Below are 19,362 nucleotides of genomic sequence, written 5' to 3'. Positions count from 1 at the left end.
GTTGCACCAAAAACATGACATTTTTTACTTTATTTCCCTATTTGTCTGTTTGAACTGTACCAGGGAATTTTGCAGCTGAGTCAGCCTCTGTTCCTTCAGATTAAGAGTTAAATTACAGTAAGTGTGGGTAGAGAAAATCTATTATATAATAAAATGCTAAAATCTGTATGCGTTCCTCAGAGCAATCTGCTTGGTCAGTTTTGCTTTGATGTGATTGGTCATTTTGGCTTTGGTAATGCGATTGAGAGAGGAGTTCAGAGTATGAGACACACAAGGAGGAGTAAAGTCATAGGAGCCACACTGAGAGTGTTCTTCAGAAATGGCAAGTAGAGTATAAAAGCGGACAGGTGGCAAACAAAAGTCTTAAAATGACAGAGTCTGAGAAGCAGGTTTAATGGGCAAGAGATATCAAATATTTTAAAATTTACAGGTAACATGAGATCAAAACCAGTGAATACCAAGAACAGAACTATTAGGTGTAACAAAAATACATTGTTATAATAATGATGAAAGTTAGACTTTAATAAATTATGAAACTAAGAACATCGATATGTTTTGTTTCTCTGGCTTATGTTTATGTGGGCTGCTGCATTGATCACTTCAATTTATTGCATCTCTCAATCAAGGTAACTAAAGAAGCAATATGCTGTAACATTGCTTATGTCCAAGCAGCTCAAGCACAGATCATTTATTTACAATCTGCAATATTGCATTTGCATTTGAAAACTAATTTAACTACTCTCAAAAATATTATAGGAAAATGTATAGCCCAATTTATATTATTTAGCAAAAAGTACTGACTATAGAGATTAAAAGAATAATAATAATAATAATAATAATAATAATAATAATAATAAAAAAGCCTTTAATGTTTAAATTGACTTTTTATAATTGCAGTTCCCTTTCCCTTTGTGAAACAGCCATTATTATGTGTTTATACCTGACCATAGTTTCTAATTTGAGTGAACTTTGTTGTAAGTAATTACTTTTCTCTTATTTACAAAGAAGTCTACTTATTTTGAAAACAGGGACCTTATTAGAACAGACATTTTGAAACCACATATTTTGGTTTTGCAAAACACTTTTTTATAGATCATGTCATGCACTTCTGAACCATACCTCAATACTATAACTTTGGGTATGTTATCCATCTAATATAAACCAGTTTAACTTTATCATGCTTTTATGTCTGCTTTTCCTATTTTTTGTGAATCTAAGTACCAGGTGGTAGCTTAGACTTATTGTGTATATATTTTTTACTAAATTGATAGTACAGTGCATGGTAGTATTGCATCTGGAAGTCTGTAGAGGTACAGAAGGAAAGTAAGAAGCATTAAATACCTGAAAAACCTAAAGTCTCTGAGTGTATTGGGAATAGATAAACCCTGTTTCAAGGTTTGTCTTTCTTCAGAGACTTATTGTCATGATTTGAACCTATACTGCCCAGAGAATAAGAATAGATCCTGAACAATGACTGTAGAAGTGGTCCTGACCATTTGCTGATCTGTAGAACAACTGGCAGAATCACATCAATCCTTCTATTATTACTGTATATATATCAAATTTCTGTTGCAGTTTCTTTTAATAAAAGCCATAGTAGATATTCTTTGTACTATGACAACTTTTCATATTATTTAGTTTACCTAACCATGTCAGAACTCTTGTATATCATTCATTTTATATATATATATCTATACTAATAAAAGGCAAAGCCCTCACTCACTCACTCACTCAATCACTGACTCATCACTAATTCTCCAACTTCCTGTGTAGGTAGAAGGCTGAAATTTGGCAGGCTCATTCCGTACAGCTTCCTTACAAAAGTTGGGCAGGTTTCATTTCGAAATTCTACACATAATGGTCATAACTGGAAGCTATTTTTCTCCATATACTGTAATAGAGTTGAACTCGAAAGCCGTGGGGGGCGGAGTTTCGTGTGACATCATCACGCCTCCCACATAATCACGTGAACTGACTGTCAACGCACTACATAGAAAACCAGGAAGAGCTCCAAAAAGCGCTGAAAAAAACATGCATTATATAATTTATAAGGCAGCGAAACAATAAGAAGCGAGCGAGTGACATATACAGCCATATTCATGAGTGCTGCTACTTCGGAAACAAAGCACGGTGTAAACCTAAAGTTTAAATTAAGTTTATAGACATGCTGCCGCTGGCGTTTCTCATGCCCACAGGTAATGCGGGATACAAGTTTAATGAGAGGACGCAGGATATAAACGAGTTTTGATCACTTTGTAACTAAGTTAAAATTGCAGGTGAAGGGCTGTGCTTATGCAAATTCCGAGAGACTGTGTTTGTGGGGGATTGAGAGTTAAGACTGCTGGGGGAGTCACGTCATCATCTCCCCTCCCATTCACCTCATTTCACTCTGAGCTGAGCTCTGCAGCTAACGCAGTCTTACAGAAGTGACTTTGTGACGCTGCTACCAAATACTCACAGAAAAATCCTCAAGTTAATACACACGCTGTCTCTAGAGTTTCTCCACACTGAATCCTCCAGGCACTACTTACAAAAGGTTACATTGACAATCGTGTTACATTATTTTTAAAATGTTTCCTTTCAATTCCAAGCAAAGGGGAACTTCTGTCAATGCATGATTTCCTGGTACACCGATTACATTGATGAGTGCTTCCCGATTCATTTTACCCTCGCACCCCCTTGGTTTGAGAAGAAGTATGAAAAAATATGAGGTTAACACAGAAAAACAGATCACCAATTGAATCTTTATGAATAATCGATTCGCCATCAATAATTGTTTTGGTAAAGCCATACTCAGTGTAATCCTCCTTCCATTTTATAAATTTTCCGCCACTAGCCATAAGTAAGAGCGAAGCGAGGGTGACTTATTCAGGCAGGCAGGCGACAGCTTAATAGCTCGAATTTGGATATAAGTAGGTTCTGTTTAGTAGCCAGAAATATCTTTGTTAGGAATGGAAGTTGAATTTAGTCTTTAAATTTCTATGGTAAAGAAAAAGTTATGCAATGATGACTAAATTTAACTATATAAAGTCAAAACTTGTATATATAAAGTCATTCCCGAATATATAAAGTCAAAACTTGATTATATAAAGTCACTGTCGGAATAAATAAAGTCAAAACTTGAATATATAAAGTCAGCGTCGGTATATGGAGGTATTTTTGACCATTCTTCCATACAAAATCTCTCTAGTTCAGTTAAATTTGATGGCTGCCAAGCATGGACAGCCTGCTTCAAATCATCCCATAGATTTTCGATGATATTCAAATCAGGGAACTGTGACATCCATTCCAGAACATTGTACTTATCCCCCTGCATGAATGTGTTTGTAGATTTCAAACTGTGTTTTGGGTCATTATCTTGTTGGAATATCCAACCCCTGTGTAACTTCAACTTTGTGACTGATGCTTGAACATTATCCTGAAGAATTTGTTGACATTTGGTTGAATTCATCCAACCCTCGAATTTAACAAGAGTCCCAGTTCCTGAAGTAGCCACACAGCCCCACGGCATGATGGAATCTCCACCAAATTCGACAGTAGGTAGGGTAGCAGGTGTTTTTCTTGGAATGTGGTGTTCTTCTTACGCCATGCAAAGTGCTTTTTATTATGACTAAATAACGCATTTTTTGTCTTATCAATCTAAAGCACTTTTTTCCAAAATGAATCTGGCTTGTCTAAATGAGTATTTGCATACAACAAGCGACTCTGTTTGTGGCGTTAGTGCAGAAAGGGCTTCTTTCTCATCACCCTGCTATACAGGTGTTCTTTGTGCAAATTGCGCTGAATTGTAGAACGATGTACAGATACACCATCTGCAGCAAGATGTTCTTGCAGGTCTTTGGAGTTGATCTGTGGGTTGTCTGTAACCATTCTCATAATCCTGCTCATATGCCGCTCCTGTATTTTTCTTGGTCTGCCAGACCTGGGTTTAACAGCAACTGTACCTGTGACCTTCCATTTTCTGATTACATTCCTTACAGTTGAAACTGACAGTTTAAACCTCTGCTTTTTGTAGCCTTTCCCTAAACCATGATATGGAACCATCTTTTTTTTTCAGATCTTTTGAGAGTTGCTTTGAGGATCTCATGCTGTCAATCTTCAGAGGAGAGTCACAGGGAAGCACAACTTGCGTCCACCTTAAATACCTTTTCTCATAATTGGACACACCTCACTATGAAGTTCAGGCTTAAGGCTTAACGAGCTAGTCCAACCAATTGGGTGTTGCAAGTTATCAGTATTGAGCAGTTACATGCATTCAAATCAGCAGAATTATAAGGGTACCCACATTTTTGCACAGCCAGTTTTTCACATTTGATTTAATTTCATACTATTAAATACTGCTTCACTAAAAATCTTTGTATGGAAAACACCCCAATACTCAGATGTTCCTAGGAAATGAAATACATACCACTGTTATCTTTTTTTTTAGAAAGTAGAGTAAATTATTATGCAGGCTGAGAGGGCTTCCCAAACTGTTTCATATATATATATATATATATATATATATATATATATATATATATATATATATATATATATATATACATACACAGTATTGTGCAAAAGTTTTAGGCAGGTGTGCAAATATACTTTCAAAAATGGAAGTGTTAATCATTTATTTTCATCAATCAACAAAATGCAGTGAATGAACAAAAGAGAAATCTAAATCAAATCAATATTTGGTGTGACCACCCTTTGCCTTCAAAACAGTATCAATTCTTCATGGTACACTTCAACACAGTTTTTGAAGGGACTCGGCTGGTAGGTTGTTCCAGACATCTTGGAGAACTAACCACAGATCTTACGTGGATGTAGGCTTCCTTGCATCCTTCTGTCTCTTCATGTAATCCCAGACACAGTCGATGATGTTGAGATCAGGGCTCTGTGGGGGCCATACCATCACTTCCAGGACTTGTTGTTCTTCTTTACGCTGAAGGTAGTTCTTAATGACTTTGGCTGTATGTTTGGGGTTGTTGTCCTGCTGCAGAATAAATTTGGGGCCAATCATACGCCTCCCTGATGGTATTACATGATGGATAAGTATCTGCTTGTATTTTTCAGCATTGAGAACACCATTAATCCTGACCAAATCTCCAACTCCATTTGCAGAAATGCAGCCTCAAACGTTCAATGAACCTCCACCATGCTTCACTGTTGCCTGCAGACAATAATAAGTACCGCTCTCCAGCCCTTCGATGAACAAACTGCCTTCTGCTAAAGCCAGATATTTGAAATTTTGACTTATCAGTCCAGAGCACCTGCTGCCATTTTTCTGCACCCCAGTTCCCATGTTTTCGTGCATACTTGAGTCGCTTGGCCTTGTTTCCACATCAGAGGTATGGCTTTTTGGCTGCAACTCTTCCATGAAGACCACTTCTGGCCAGACTTCTCCGTATAGTAGATGGGTGTACCTGGGTTCCACTGGTTCCAGCTGGAACTCCTGAGCCATTGTGGGCAGTGTTTTGACCACACCCAGAAGTACAGCCGGAATTAGGCAATCAAGCATCTGGAGCACTTCTGGGTGAACTTTAAAAGGTGCCAGCAGCCACCACTCGAGGAGCCTGATTCGGAAGGAGGAGGATGAGGTTGCCTGGGAGGAGTGTTGGAGGAAGAAAAGAGTGCTTTGTTGTGTGTTTTATTTGGTACTAGCAGAATACCCGTGCTTCGCAGCGGAGAAGTAGTGTGTTAAAGAAGTTATGAAAAAGAAATATATATATAGCAAAATATCCGCTCTTTGGGGCGGCACGGTGGCGCAGTGGTAGCGCTGCTGCCTCGCAGTTAGGAGACCCGGGTTCGCTTCCCGGGTCCTCCCTGCGTGGAGTTTGCATGTTCTCGCCGTGTCTGCGTGGGTTTCCTCCGGGCGCTCCGGTTTCCTCCCACAATCCAAAGACATGCAGCTTAGGTGGATTGGCGATTCTAAATTGGCCCTAGTGTGTGCTTGGTGTGTTTGTGTGTGTCCTGCGGTGGGTTGGCACCCTGCCCAGGATTGGTTCCTGCCTTGTGCCCTGTGTTGGCTGGGATTGGCTCCAGCAGACCCCCGTGACCCTGTATTCGGATTCAGCGGGTTAGGAAATGGATGGATGGATGGATCCGCTCTTCGCAGCGAAGTAAAAAGAAAAGGAAACATTTTAATAATAACGTAACATGATTGACAATGTAATTGATTTGTCATTGTCATGAGTGTTGCTGGCATATACATATATACACACACACATATAGTATGGGGTGCCAAACAGGCAAATACATTGATTTTCTGCATATATAAAGTCTGCGTCAGAATATATAAAGTCAAAACTTGAATATATAAAGTCATTCCCAAATATATAAAGTCAAAACTTGAATATATAAAGTCACTGTCGGAATATATAAAGTCAAAACTTGAATATATAAAGTCAGCGTCGGTATATATAAAGTTATTCCTGATTATATAAGGTCAACATCGGAGTATATAAACTCATTCCTGAATATATAAAGTCAAAGTCAAAATATATTGATTAAAACGACTCTGAACTGAACTAAGTTCACAAAAACGTATTCAGAAAAATAAATTAAAAAAACACTGTTCGGTTAATGTTTTGAAAATGATGCATGTGCCCTGCCCAGGGTTGGTTCCTGCCTTGCGCCCAGTGTTGGCTGGGATTGGCTCCAGTAGACCCCCATGACCCTGTGGTCAGATTCAACGGGTTGGGAAGTGGATGGATATTCCAGCGCTGACTTTGGATATTCCAACGCTGACTTTATATATTCAAGTTTTGACTTTATATATTCCAGCGCTTACTTTATATATTCCAACTCTGACTTTATATATTCAAGATTTGACTTTATATATTCAGAAACAAGTTTTGACTTTATATATTCTGACGCTGACTTTATATATTCAAGTTTTGACTTTATTTATTCCAACAGTGACTTTATATAATCAAGTTTTGACTTTATATATTCGGGAATGACTTTATATATACAAGTTTTGACTTTATATAGTTAAATTTAGTCATCATTGCATAAATTTTTCTTCACCATTGAAATTTAAAGACTAAATTCAACTTCCATTCCTACCAAAGATATTTCTGGCGACCCGCCTTAACTGTCAATCCCCGACAAACACAGTCTCTCGGAATTTGCATAAGCACAGCCCTTCACCTGCAATTTTAACTTAGTTACAAAGTGATCAAAACTCTCGTTTATATCCTGCGTCCTCTCATTAAACTTGTATCCCGCATTACCCGTGGGCATGACAAACGGCAGCGGCAGCCTGTCTATGAACTTAATTAAAACTTTAGGTTTACACCGTGCTTTTTTTCCGATGTAGCAGCACTCATTATTATGGTTGTATATGTCATTCGCTCGCTTCTTATTGTTTCGCTGCCTTCTCAATTATATAATGCATGTTTTCTTCAGCGCTTTTTGGAGCTCTTCCTTGTTGTCTACGTACTGCGTTGACAGTCAGTTCACGTGATTACGTGGAAGGTGTGATGATGTCACACAAAACTCCGCCCCCCCACGGCTTTCGAGCTCAACTCTATTACAGTATATGGAGAAAAATAGCTTCCAGTTATGACCATTACGCGTAGAGTTTTGAAATGAAACCTGCCCAACTTTTGTAAGGAAGCTGTAAGGAATGAGGCTGCCAAATTTCATCCTTCCACCCACACGGGAAGTTGGAGAATTAGTGATGAGTCAGTGAGTGAGTGAGTCAGTCAGTGTGAGTCAGTGAGGGCTTTGCCTTTTATTAGTATAGATATTTGTGCTTGGGATTGTGTTGTGCCTGTGGGAATTACTTGGAAGACGTGCCCCAAAGGTGAAGAAAAATAAATAGTTTATTTATTATACGTGTGCCTCCGTGTTCAGTCTGTGTCGGGTTGGGCGCTTATATAGCGCCTTTTCATTATATATATATTTATATACATAAATATAATAAAATGTATTATTATTATTATTATTATTAAATATACAGTATATTGCTCCCACTGAGGTCCAGGTATCATACATGGATTTGAATCCTTGGGTTATTCCTGGTAGTTTGTGTTCCTAACACATACCATGGGTGCACATTTAGTTAATTTGGAGTTTCTTAATTTGAATGTTATGAGTAAACATGTTTATACATTTGTGTATCTTATATTAAACTAACATCCAGTTACAGAGTTGCTTCCTTTCCTTTACCCAGTGATGTAAGGATAGGTAGTGACTTCCCAGAACTTCACCAATTATAGAAAATTTAAAACAAAGAAAGAAAAGGCAATTAATGAATCCGTGTTTGGGTAATTTTTTAAATGTAAAAGAAATCAGCTGTATATTTTTTTAGAAGTTCTGGTTTATAAATGGATGACATTTTTTTGAAGTCTAATACTAAAGCATTTAGTAAAGAACTATATGGAAAAGTGGGTACAGTTAACATATTGTTTCATGTCTAAAGCAAAACAAAACAGCAGTGGTTTATTGGATACTGGCTAACTAAAATTATTGTTCTTAACATGGAATTATTTGGGCTGGCACAGCATTGCTGTCTTAAAGCAGAAACCTGGCTTGGATTGTAAAAGTAATAAAGTTAATAACTGATTACTTTTGAAAGACCATTTTTGTCTTTTTCTCAATGCAGGATTCCATTACTGGAATTGGCATCACATGTATTAACCTAAATATAGCTACAGTGACAGATCTTGAACGTAAATCTTTTGAGATAAACACACCATTTAGAAACTTTTGGTAAGTATAATTTATTATATTTTTCAGTCTATGACTAAATCATAAACTGCAGAATATTGCTAGATGATAAAATGCAATAGCTTGTGCTCCTGTAGATGTATTAGACTCAAACTAATTTTTGTTTAATTTTAATCAAAGTTGAAAATATTATCTGAAATGGCCAACCATTTTCACTTTTGTATAGTGTCAAAGACTCATTTTCTGCCCACATATCAATTGAAAAAATTGATAAAATAACTGTTAGAATAGGGCTATCCATAAATAACTTCTCTAACCAGGCCATTTTTCCAAAGGTCTGTTAAAACTCTTCCACAAATTCTCATACTCTCATACCCTCATACTCTCATACTATACCCATATATAAGATCTGCTTTAGGCAAGGGAAACCTTCAGTTTTGCTTTAGGGACCTCAGGCTAGTAATCTCTGGCATCCTCGCATTCCTAGTTGCATTCAAAAGGAAAGTGACCCAGCCATCTTCCATGCTACAGTATTGATTGAAGTCTTAATAATATGGTTGAGCTGATGTTGCCTCAAAGAAATAGGATCAGAATATGGTGATGCACATAAGAAAAACCATCAACGCATCAAAGGAGTATGCAGTTAATTTTTTATCATAGTTAAATTTATTTCAGAATAAAAAACAAGCATTAGCAATCATTCCTTAAGCTATAGAACCATAGTTTACAATACATGTGTACTTTTTGAAGACAAAATAAAACCCTTAAAAATTTTAACAGAGGAGCTCATCATAACACTAGTCTCACTCTTTGTCTTTGAGAAGTGTGGCCACAGTTAGGCTGCCTTCCTTCCAACAACCGAGGAAATGCTTCTATTTAAGTACCGTATTATATCTATGGCAGTACCATTGCTACTGTAAACGTACTGTTTTCACACAGGGATCTTCAGGCCTTCTCATGCTGCATATTACAGTATGAGTCTGTGTTCTTTAGAAACTCTCTGTAGCCCCTATCCTTGCCCTATGCAATTGTGGTAGTGCCATTACCCATTGTCATCTCTTACAAACTAATTGTCAAACTAAAGTATTGAGCAAAGGTCGTGAATAATTATGTACATGTGATTTCTCAGTTTTTTTATTTTTAATAAATTTGCAAAATCCTCAAGTAAACTTTCACTTTATATATTCAACTTTTTCACGTTGTCATTATGTGGTGTTGTGTGTAGAATTCTGAGGAAAAAAATGAATTTTATCCATTTTGGAATAATGCTGTAACATAACAAAATGTGGAAAAAGTGATGCACTGTGAATACTTTCCGGATGCACTGTAAGTAAAGTAGTAGTAGTATAGCAGTAGAATGCATTGTACTTTTCACTACCGTAATAAGTACACTGTAAATTTAGCATTGCTGTTGGGAATCCTATAGCAAATGCCATATAAATGAGGCCACAGACTAAATTAATGAAAATTTTAATAGAAAAATATAGGAAATAAAAAAACAGATATATGGAATATTAATCTCATTCATGTCCATTAAACAATCTGGTGATCTTCCCTCATTAATGTAGCAAAATGAGATGCAGAATAAATCATGTAAATAAATAACAAATTCCATTAACAGCTATAAAGAGGGCACGGTGGCCTCTAAGGACCTGACTTTGAAACACCCCACAATTATATGATCGTCTACTTCACTCTGTGTAAAAATGGGCTCAAATGAGATTATCTGCTTCCTTGTTTCATGTCATTTTTTTTACTTACATTTTTTTGTTAAATTATAGTGCAATTCTGTATACTATCTGCTAGACTAAAAAATTAACTTTATTAGTACATACAACAAAAAGCCTTAGAATTGGCTTGTGGAGAATAACACCATGGAATAAATGGTGATGTCACAGATACTGCACAGTACAGTTACATTGTTGAATTAATTTCAATTAAATGACACTTGTGCACTTTGATTTAACTTCTAGACCAATATACAACAATTTATTGTGTACTTGCCTGGGAAGTAGTAATTTATAAATCTCAGAGGCAAATTTTCAATACAGTGAAATTGGATTGACAGTTACTGACAATTACTGTATATGAAAGTGGAACATGTACAGTAGATAACAACATCTTCCACAAATATAGATGTTTAATAGGCAGACTGCAGAGGATGCAGATGTTCTGAAACCAGAGGTCATAGCTGTTTTATGACCAGCCAGATCAACTAGTCTAAAGTCCTTGGGATCACTGGAATGGCCTTTCTTTAGTACTGGGACCATATAGGATATTTTCCACACCTTCTGCAAATTCAGGGAAAGTGATAACAGAGAAGGGCTTTGAGAAACACTTGTAAAACTCACTTGTTCTTTATCTATGTTATTCATTATTTCGTTCATTATTAACTAAGATTGATTGTTTTCAGGAAATGCAGCCCTGATCCCATAATGTTGAGTGTTTGTATCTGTGCTTTATTGATTAAAGCAGAAATACCCATTGCCCACATATATTTAAACTTTTCATTATTCTTTTAGTCATATGTTTATGTGTCTTTACATACCAATCTGAACTTGCCAGTGATAAATTTCCTTCTTTTGTAATAATTTTTTCTTTGGTAATGTTCAGGTAAATTTAACTGTCTTTAGATATGCTTGTTTTGTTAAAACGTTGCACTGCAATGGCCATCATCATCATTCAGAATATAGTTATAAAATCTAAATTGTTATTTGAGGTACATTACCAGTTAGCACTGCTATATAGACAGATGCATTGAATGCCTCTTTCATTTGTAATACAGTATATACTGTATGTTAGAGGCTGTCCATTGATTTGATGTAGCAGGTAAAAAGAACAACAAGTGTACCATTATAGAATATTTAAATATTATTTTTAAATTTGAAAATAGGACCAAAAATGATACAGTAAAGTAAGTCAATGAAGTATTTAGAGTCACATATTTTGTAGTTAATATAAACATATTAGTAGATCACAAAAGCAACAAGTCAGATTACCTTATAAACCATGAATGACAGACTCCTAGTGTCTGGGTTGCTACACAAAATCATTCACTTCGCTAGAATAAAGCAGTCATTGTAAAAATGGAAAAATGAATAACATTTCTTCTTCACTATAGACCAGACTACCTTGTCTTTTACTAGGCCCTGTTTCCTATATTAGACAATTTTCATGTGTCATAATTTATCCTTCTTTATATATTTTCCTTTGCCCCCAATTAAACCCTTGAAAAAAATTAAGTTGTCCAAAGTATAGCTTTAATGCCTGGTAACTAGCCTAAGGGATTACCTGTCTCTCCTTTTTCCAATATCAGAATAAACCTATGCTAGAACTGGAGCACATATATCTTTCAATGTAGTATCAAAATGCATCTCAAGTGTTCTACATGTCTTTTCTTCATTAACCTATAAGCGTATTCTGTATCACTGCCAGGGAAAACAAAGGACTGAAAGACAATTTACAGCAACATTTTTTTCTTTCAAACATTGCTTCTAGGCATTGCTGCTGTAGTGATTTACAAATATATTTGCCATTCTAAGAAATGAATGTGGGAAATATCTAAGGTGCTTTTTGTAGTGCTTCGCCCTTTAACAACTATAATCAATATCCTGCTAACAGTTAATAGACATAACGGTTAAATTATATTGCAGAAATGTTTTTTTTTTCCTTATGCAAATCCTAGTCTTTGCTCCTGGGAACATTCTTGGATACATAAAAGCGAAAACAGCATGTTAAGCATAACAGGTCCTGAATGTGTTTATTTATAAATTTATTTTTTCAAACCAGTCATGCTGTGTACAGCCTTCATGAAGTCTTCAGCAATTGATTTAAAAAGTTATATATACTTACAGTATTGTTGCTATATTGTTTTCTACGAGTATTTTACAATATTGGCTACACTACCAAACTGATGCTACAGAAAATAGTAATGTTTAAATAATGTGAATTTGTATGTTATGTTTAAGGATTATTTATAAAAGAAGGTACCTTTTAGACTGCTGTTTGCAGTTTACTAGCTAGTGGTATGCAAAAGATAAAGAAAAAATCATGAACTGTTTACTAGTGAATGTCACCACCATGATAATTAAGGCATATTTGCAGTAATTTTAAAAAGCAGAAGTATACCACTGCCTTATTCAGAATATGAAGCTCATTCTAAATTTTTAGCAAAATTTTTTTTTTTGTGCTACAACAAACTATAAGCTCTTTTATTCATTTTTTAAATTTTACTATTACTGACAATATGAAACCCAAATGATTGAACAGATCACCATGGAAACACATAGATCTGTTTTAAAGTTAATGCAATAAATGTGTTGTAGTCTGATTGCACGCCAAGCACAGACTAATGACTGAAGGATTGTCACAACTGCTGACAAAGGAGCAGCTTTGGCAACTGATTTACGGCTGTTTATGCTTCTGATTGATGCTTAATTTCTGTGCTCAAGGTTTACAGGCTGGTTTGGAGAGAACAGTAAAACAACTTTAGTGAATTTAAAAAGAAATTAGTTGGCACTTGCTAATATGAAGACCATGCAGACTTGTAAGGTTCACCATGTTAAATGTATACAACAGATTGTACATAGTGCTTAATTGGTTGCAAAATCAAATCAATAAAGAAAAAAAAAATCAATTGTTACAGCTTTACAGTGGAGTCGGAAAAAGAGAAACAGGAGTGGATTGAAGCAGTCCAGGAATCAATAACAGAAACGCTCTCAGATTATGAAGTAGCTGAGAAGATTTGGTTCAATGAATCCAATAGAAGTTGTGCAGATTGCCGTGCCCCAGACCCTGAATGGGCATCCATCAATCTCTGTGTTGTCATTTGTAAGAAGTGTGCAGGTAATAAAGACTAAACTCTTTGAAATGGCATTGCTCTCTGACTTAATATCAGCTTTCTTCCTCTGCTTGCTTTCAAATCACATCTAAAATATGACCCAAGTGCAAACATCCCTTGACATCAAAATTAGCTTTACTTCAACCTCACTTCTTTAATATGCTGTCTGCATTCTGTGGGCTTGAGTGACAATTACTAGTTATGACTAAAGGGGAGCATTTATAATATTGATGCTGACTAAGATGCACATTTTTTGGATGGAGAAAGGGAGCTTTAGTCTACTAGGCATTTTGCAATATAAACTACATAAATGTTGTTGTTGGATAAAAAAAGAAAATTTTCAGCAGATACCAGCACAGAAAGTGATATTGTATTTTTTACCTAGTCATATCATACACACTTTTTATATTTTAAAAGGTATTTTGTAAGGCATGATAATGGTTATGTTTGCCTTTCATTTACAAGGTTAATTGGGGTCCATATGCATGATGCAGTAGTTCTACCATTAGTCTGAGTGATATACAGAAATCCATTTGTTTTATATTTTATGTATTCTTATAACATACACATTAGATTAAATGCGAATTTTCAAATTTCATCTAGAAATTAATGATTCTTCATGTGTTGTAAGTCTTCAAATCTTTAGACAACTACTACAGACTGTTTCATCTGGAAGATTAACACCACTTCTGCTATTTAAAAGGCTTAGCAGCAGTTGTACTTTTTACACCAATTAATGAAATAAAATATTTCCCAGCCTATCCTAGTTCAGTTTTACAAAACCATAATTGAAAGTGTAATCACATTCTCCATTGTTGTCTGGCTTGATTCAGCAACAGTCCACTTCAAAAATAAATCACAGCATGTTTTGAGGTCTGCTGAAAAAATATTTGGCTGTGCTCTTCCATCTGTTTCAGACCTGTATGCATCTAGTGACATAAGCCATGTTTAAGGATCACCACACACTCATCTAACCCAGGTCATCAATTGTTCCAAAAATATACTACAACTAATAGACACCTAATTAGTTTATTTCCCAGAGCCATAGCCCTTTAACCAAACCAGTAATTTAGCCATTGTTTCTCACATATCTGTATGTTTTTAAATATATTTTGGAGAGTGAAGTGGTGGCTGTGAGGTTAAGGATCTGTGTTGGTATCTGGAAGGTTGCTAGTTCAAATCACATTACTGCTAGAAGGGATCCAACTACATTGGGTCCTTTGAGCAAGGTACTTTCCAGGGGCACTGTATAATGCCTGACCCTGCTCTCTTATTTCCAAAGGACATGCAAAATGACAATTTTCCTGTGGGAATTAATAAAATATATCAAAATAAAAAAAAAATACTGTGAGTGTGTTTGTATGTATGTATGTATGTGTGTGGATGCTTATGTGTACGCTATATACATTTGCACATCTCCTTTATAATAGCACTATTCTGCAAATTTTTCTGATATCTATTGTTTAACTTAATTTATTTGTATGTGATGTTGTTCTATTTTATAAGCAGCTGTGCAGAAAAGGATAAATTAAACTCCAATCTCATATCTTTACATAAATAAAAATTTAAAAGCTGTTCTTTTGCCCCTCAAATCAGCATTAATTGTATACTGATTTTTAAAATCTCTTTTATAATATCTGCAGTGACTTCCTTGCCCCTACTTTAATGCAGGAGTTTTCTGTGCTGGTGAAAATATTTCTGAGTTTAACAGTGGGAATAGGCTTCTGGGTAGGGGCAAACAGCTGTAGATATTTTGAAGTCTGTCTATGAGACACCCATTGTTTACCACTCTCTCCAAAATGTATTTCTTGTTTTTCATCTCATTAGTCCAATTGCTCTGCAGCAACCATCACCTCTTGAGGGTGCTTGATGACAAGAGTACTTGCACAACTAAGAATAATAAATTAATTAATATAATCTTTTAAAGAAGCAATTGTCATTTATTTATGTATTATTTATTGTTAAAATGAATACTTAAATGTATAGCTGAAGCAACTTTAACTATTCATCCTATTTTGGAGAGAGCTATTAGGCTCATTTGTCACCTTACGCTGCTTTCAGAGGTGTAACGCTTCATGTGATCCTTCCCATTTTTGTGCTCTGCTATGATTCACATTACAGTGATCCCTCCTCGATCGGTGAAAATCCACGAAGTAAAAACCATATGTTCATATGGTTATTTTTATATATTTTAAGCCCTTATAAACTCTCCCACAGCTCTTATAAACATTTCCCACACAGTTATTCAACATAAACCCTTTATATTCTCTTAGATATTAGGTAAGATTCGTTAAAATTATGTATGTACACGCACTGTTTATCTATACTAGTAAAAGGCAAAGCCCTCACTGACTGACTCACTCACTCACTAATCATCACTAATTCTCCAACTTCCCGTGTAGGTGGAAGGCTGAAATTTGGCAGTCTCATTCCTTACAGCTTACTTACAAAAGTTAGGCAGGTTTCATTTCGAAATTCTGCGCGTAATGGTCAAAACTGGAACCTATTTTTTTTTCTATATACTGTAATACAGTAGACTGCAGCTCGATGGCCGTGGGAGGCGGAGATGCGTCTTGCGTCTCGCATCATCACGCCTCCCACGTAATTGAGTGCCTGCCCATATAAGGCCGTCCCTCATCAGCAATCCAATAGAAACAGTCTGCCACTAAATATTCAGACGAAGATGAGATGGTCAGGGTGGTGTTTGACACAAACTCCCATGAGCTATAGCCCAGACAACTGCAAACACGGAATCCCATTTGTAGACCGCAGCAAACTAATATTAAGGCACTTCGCACTTTCTTTTGCACGCATACAATTATCAGGTCATCAGGTCAGATTATGAAGACATGCACAGGAGTGGAGGACTGACAGTGCCATCCCGGCCAGTTAATGGCAGGGCCGTCTCTCCAGTCTACACGAGACCCACCGCGACGCTCATATCGTCAGCGAGGACGTCTCTCTACACTATATAAAAGAAAAAGGCAAGTTTACTTTCTTTACACCTTTTTTCCTTTTATCCCAAACCAAGCCTTTCTCTCTTAACACTGCAGAGGACATAAAACCAATTTTCTTTAATTGCTGGTAATGCCGGTAAGGCACATTACCATAGGCAGAAATTTGGACGTTCACATAGGTAATGTAATTTCTATACCACAGCCATCGTGTAGCGCCTTTGATGATCCATATACATTTTAGCTGCTGTTAGTACTACTTACCTGTTGTGTTATACCGTCTTTAAAATGTAGTTTACCCGAAACCACTCCAGTAGTGCTCAATGTATCGTAACGTTACGTAAACGTTAATGTTTTACTGTTTAATAACTTATAGACTACATTTTATTTTTTTACCCTTGCACTCAGTGACCAAAGCAATACACACACATATAAACACATACATATTGTGGTAGATGGCCCGGACACAGACAGACGGACATCGTTTGTTCACCCAACACATGTTTATTTACACTAATTATATTTACAGAATAAAGTCAGTGCATGTCCCAGTGCCTCCAGCACCGATCCCCCAATGTTCAGGCCTCACAGTCCAGATGCCTTTCTGGCCGCCTCCAGTCCTCTCTCCAGCTCCGTCCTTCTTCCACCTGACTTCCGCCCCTGAATGAAGGGAGGCGGCCCCTTATATAGGAACCCGGATGGGCTCCAGCTGCTTCCCGAGTGTGGCGGAAGTGCCGGCTGCGCACCCGGAAGCCCTCTGGGTGTCCCCTGTCTTCTTCCCCCCAGCACTTCCTGGTGTGGCAGAAGTCCTGGGCTCCAGGGTTGTTCAGGTACCAGGGTGCCGCCTGGCGGTGGCCACGGGCCCCTACAGGTTTAGGCTTCCAAGCCCTCTACCCGTGGCCCTCAATACAACCAGGGCAGTCGCCCCCTCGCGGTCTGGAGGAGGTACAAGCTCTCCTCCGGTCCTCCTGGGTGTCCCGGCTGGGCTCCACCCCCAGCTGCATGCCACAATATATATACACATATATATACCTGTGTGTATATGTATATGTATATGTGTGTATATATATATATATATATATATATATATATACATATACACACACACACATGCATACATAAAATACATACATACACATACACACATATATATTATTTGTGTGTGTGTGTGTATGTATGTATGTATGTATGTGTGTGTATATATAATGTAGATAGGTGTGTGTGTGTGTGTGTGTATATATATATATGTATGTGTATATGTTTATGTATGTATGTATATATATATATATGTATGTGTATATGTTTATGTATGTATGTATATATATATATATGTATGTGTATATATATATATATATATATATATATATTCGGATTCAGCGGGTTAGAAAATGGATGGATGGATGGATATATATGTAGACTCAAACTGATTATGACAGCAGCAATCCAAGCTGTGAGAAAACACTAAAAAGGAGGTGTGTCAGACGTCGTGGTACATTTTCTGATGCAGCTTGACGAAAACAATTTCATGACACTGCCGCCAAATACACAAAACAGTTACTTTGACAATCATGTTACGTTACTTTTAAAATGTTTCCTTTTCTTTTTCATAACTTCTTTACACACTACTTCTCCGCTGCAAAGCGTGGGTATTTTTCTAGTATACAGTAAAACCTAAATGTTATTTTAAAGATATCGAGCGTGTCCTATATCACATATGTTACAGCCATTATGATAGACAGATCGTTTTGGAGCCATAACGAAGGACTTGACTATGAACAAAGATAAACACAAAAGAGCACAGAAGTTAATTCTTTACACAGCAAAACACATTGATGCTGAATGAGTGAGACAAGATTTCCTGGTTAACACAGCGCAATCGAATTCAGCGCTGCGTCAGTGAGCCAATCAGCACACAGGAACTTAACTACATGTTCTGATTGGGTAGCTTCTCAGCCATCCGCCAATAGCGTCCCTTGTATGAAATCAACTGGGCAAACCAACTGAGGAAGCATGTGCCAGAAATAAAAATACCCATTGTCCGCAGAAACCCGTGAAGCAGCGAAAAATCTGCGTTATATATTTAGATATGCTTACATATAAAATCCGCGATAGAGTGAAGAAGTGAAAGCCGAAGCACAATATAGCGAGGGATTACTGTGTCTAAATTTTAGAATGAATGAAGGTTGTTTGATTTAAGTATAAGATACAGTGAATCCTATCAATCCTTAAGTAATCCTTAAGCTTTTCACCACTGACATCGTGCATGCTTCACACTTCTGCATTCTTCCTTTTTGTTTCTTGTGTTGATAAAACAATATCTCTCCAATCGTCCCATAGTTGAGTAATTTATATAAATATGATATTTGGAAACTGTTTTGAAATAGAGCCATTTTCAAAAATTAGCCTGTAAGGTTTCCTAAAGAGATATAATGGCAAACAGGGCCAAAATATGTCCCCAGGAAAGGTCTGCATGCTGTACTTTTCCTGTAAATCTATGCAGGGATTAAAACTGGGTTTGGCTGTTACAGATTAAATGTAATGATGTTGCTGTACTAGCTAGCAGCACTCTTTTAAACAATCAAAAAAAGAACTGTTAAGTAAGTCCATTTATTGTTATGTCCAAAACGGTTTTCTTACAAAGACACAAGCTGATTTATTTCTGCACAAAAATAAATGAACGGTTCAGTGGAATTGATATTGACAGTCGTAAGCATTACTACTTTTATCATGTTATTTGAAATGCATAAGTATTCACTTTATTATTTTCTTATTTAATCATATTGGCACTCATCTAAAAAACTTTTTTGCAGTTTGTTTTTATGATATGAAAATGACAATTAAAAACAAGGGAAAGTTCAATGAAATGAGAAACAACTTCACTTACCTTTACCAGTAAATATCCTT

The 19,362-nt window shown here is 36.4% G+C and overlaps 1 protein-coding gene across 1 annotated transcript in view; it reads left to right on the top strand.

The window, feature by feature from the left end:
• Nucleotides 1-19,362, top strand: part of zmp:0000000660 (arf-GAP with Rho-GAP domain, ANK repeat and PH domain-containing protein 2) — a 446,729-nt gene that overhangs the window by 205,919 nt on the left and 221,448 nt on the right. The window contains exons 10-11 of the mRNA XM_039751270.1: nt 8,600-8,706; nt 13,310-13,509. Coding sequence (XP_039607204.1) covers nt 8,600-8,706; nt 13,310-13,509 — 307 coding nt within the window. The remainder of the gene's footprint in view (nt 1-8,599; nt 8,707-13,309; nt 13,510-19,362) is intronic.

The sequence above is a fragment of the Polypterus senegalus genome, chromosome 4 (genome assembly GCF_016835505.1).
Source record: "Polypterus senegalus isolate Bchr_013 chromosome 4, ASM1683550v1, whole genome shotgun sequence".
NCBI classification, from domain to species: domain Eukaryota; kingdom Metazoa; phylum Chordata; class Cladistia; order Polypteriformes; family Polypteridae; genus Polypterus; species Polypterus senegalus.
Note: the sequence above shows the minus strand (reverse complement) of the source record. Positions and strands in the feature narration are given on the sequence as shown.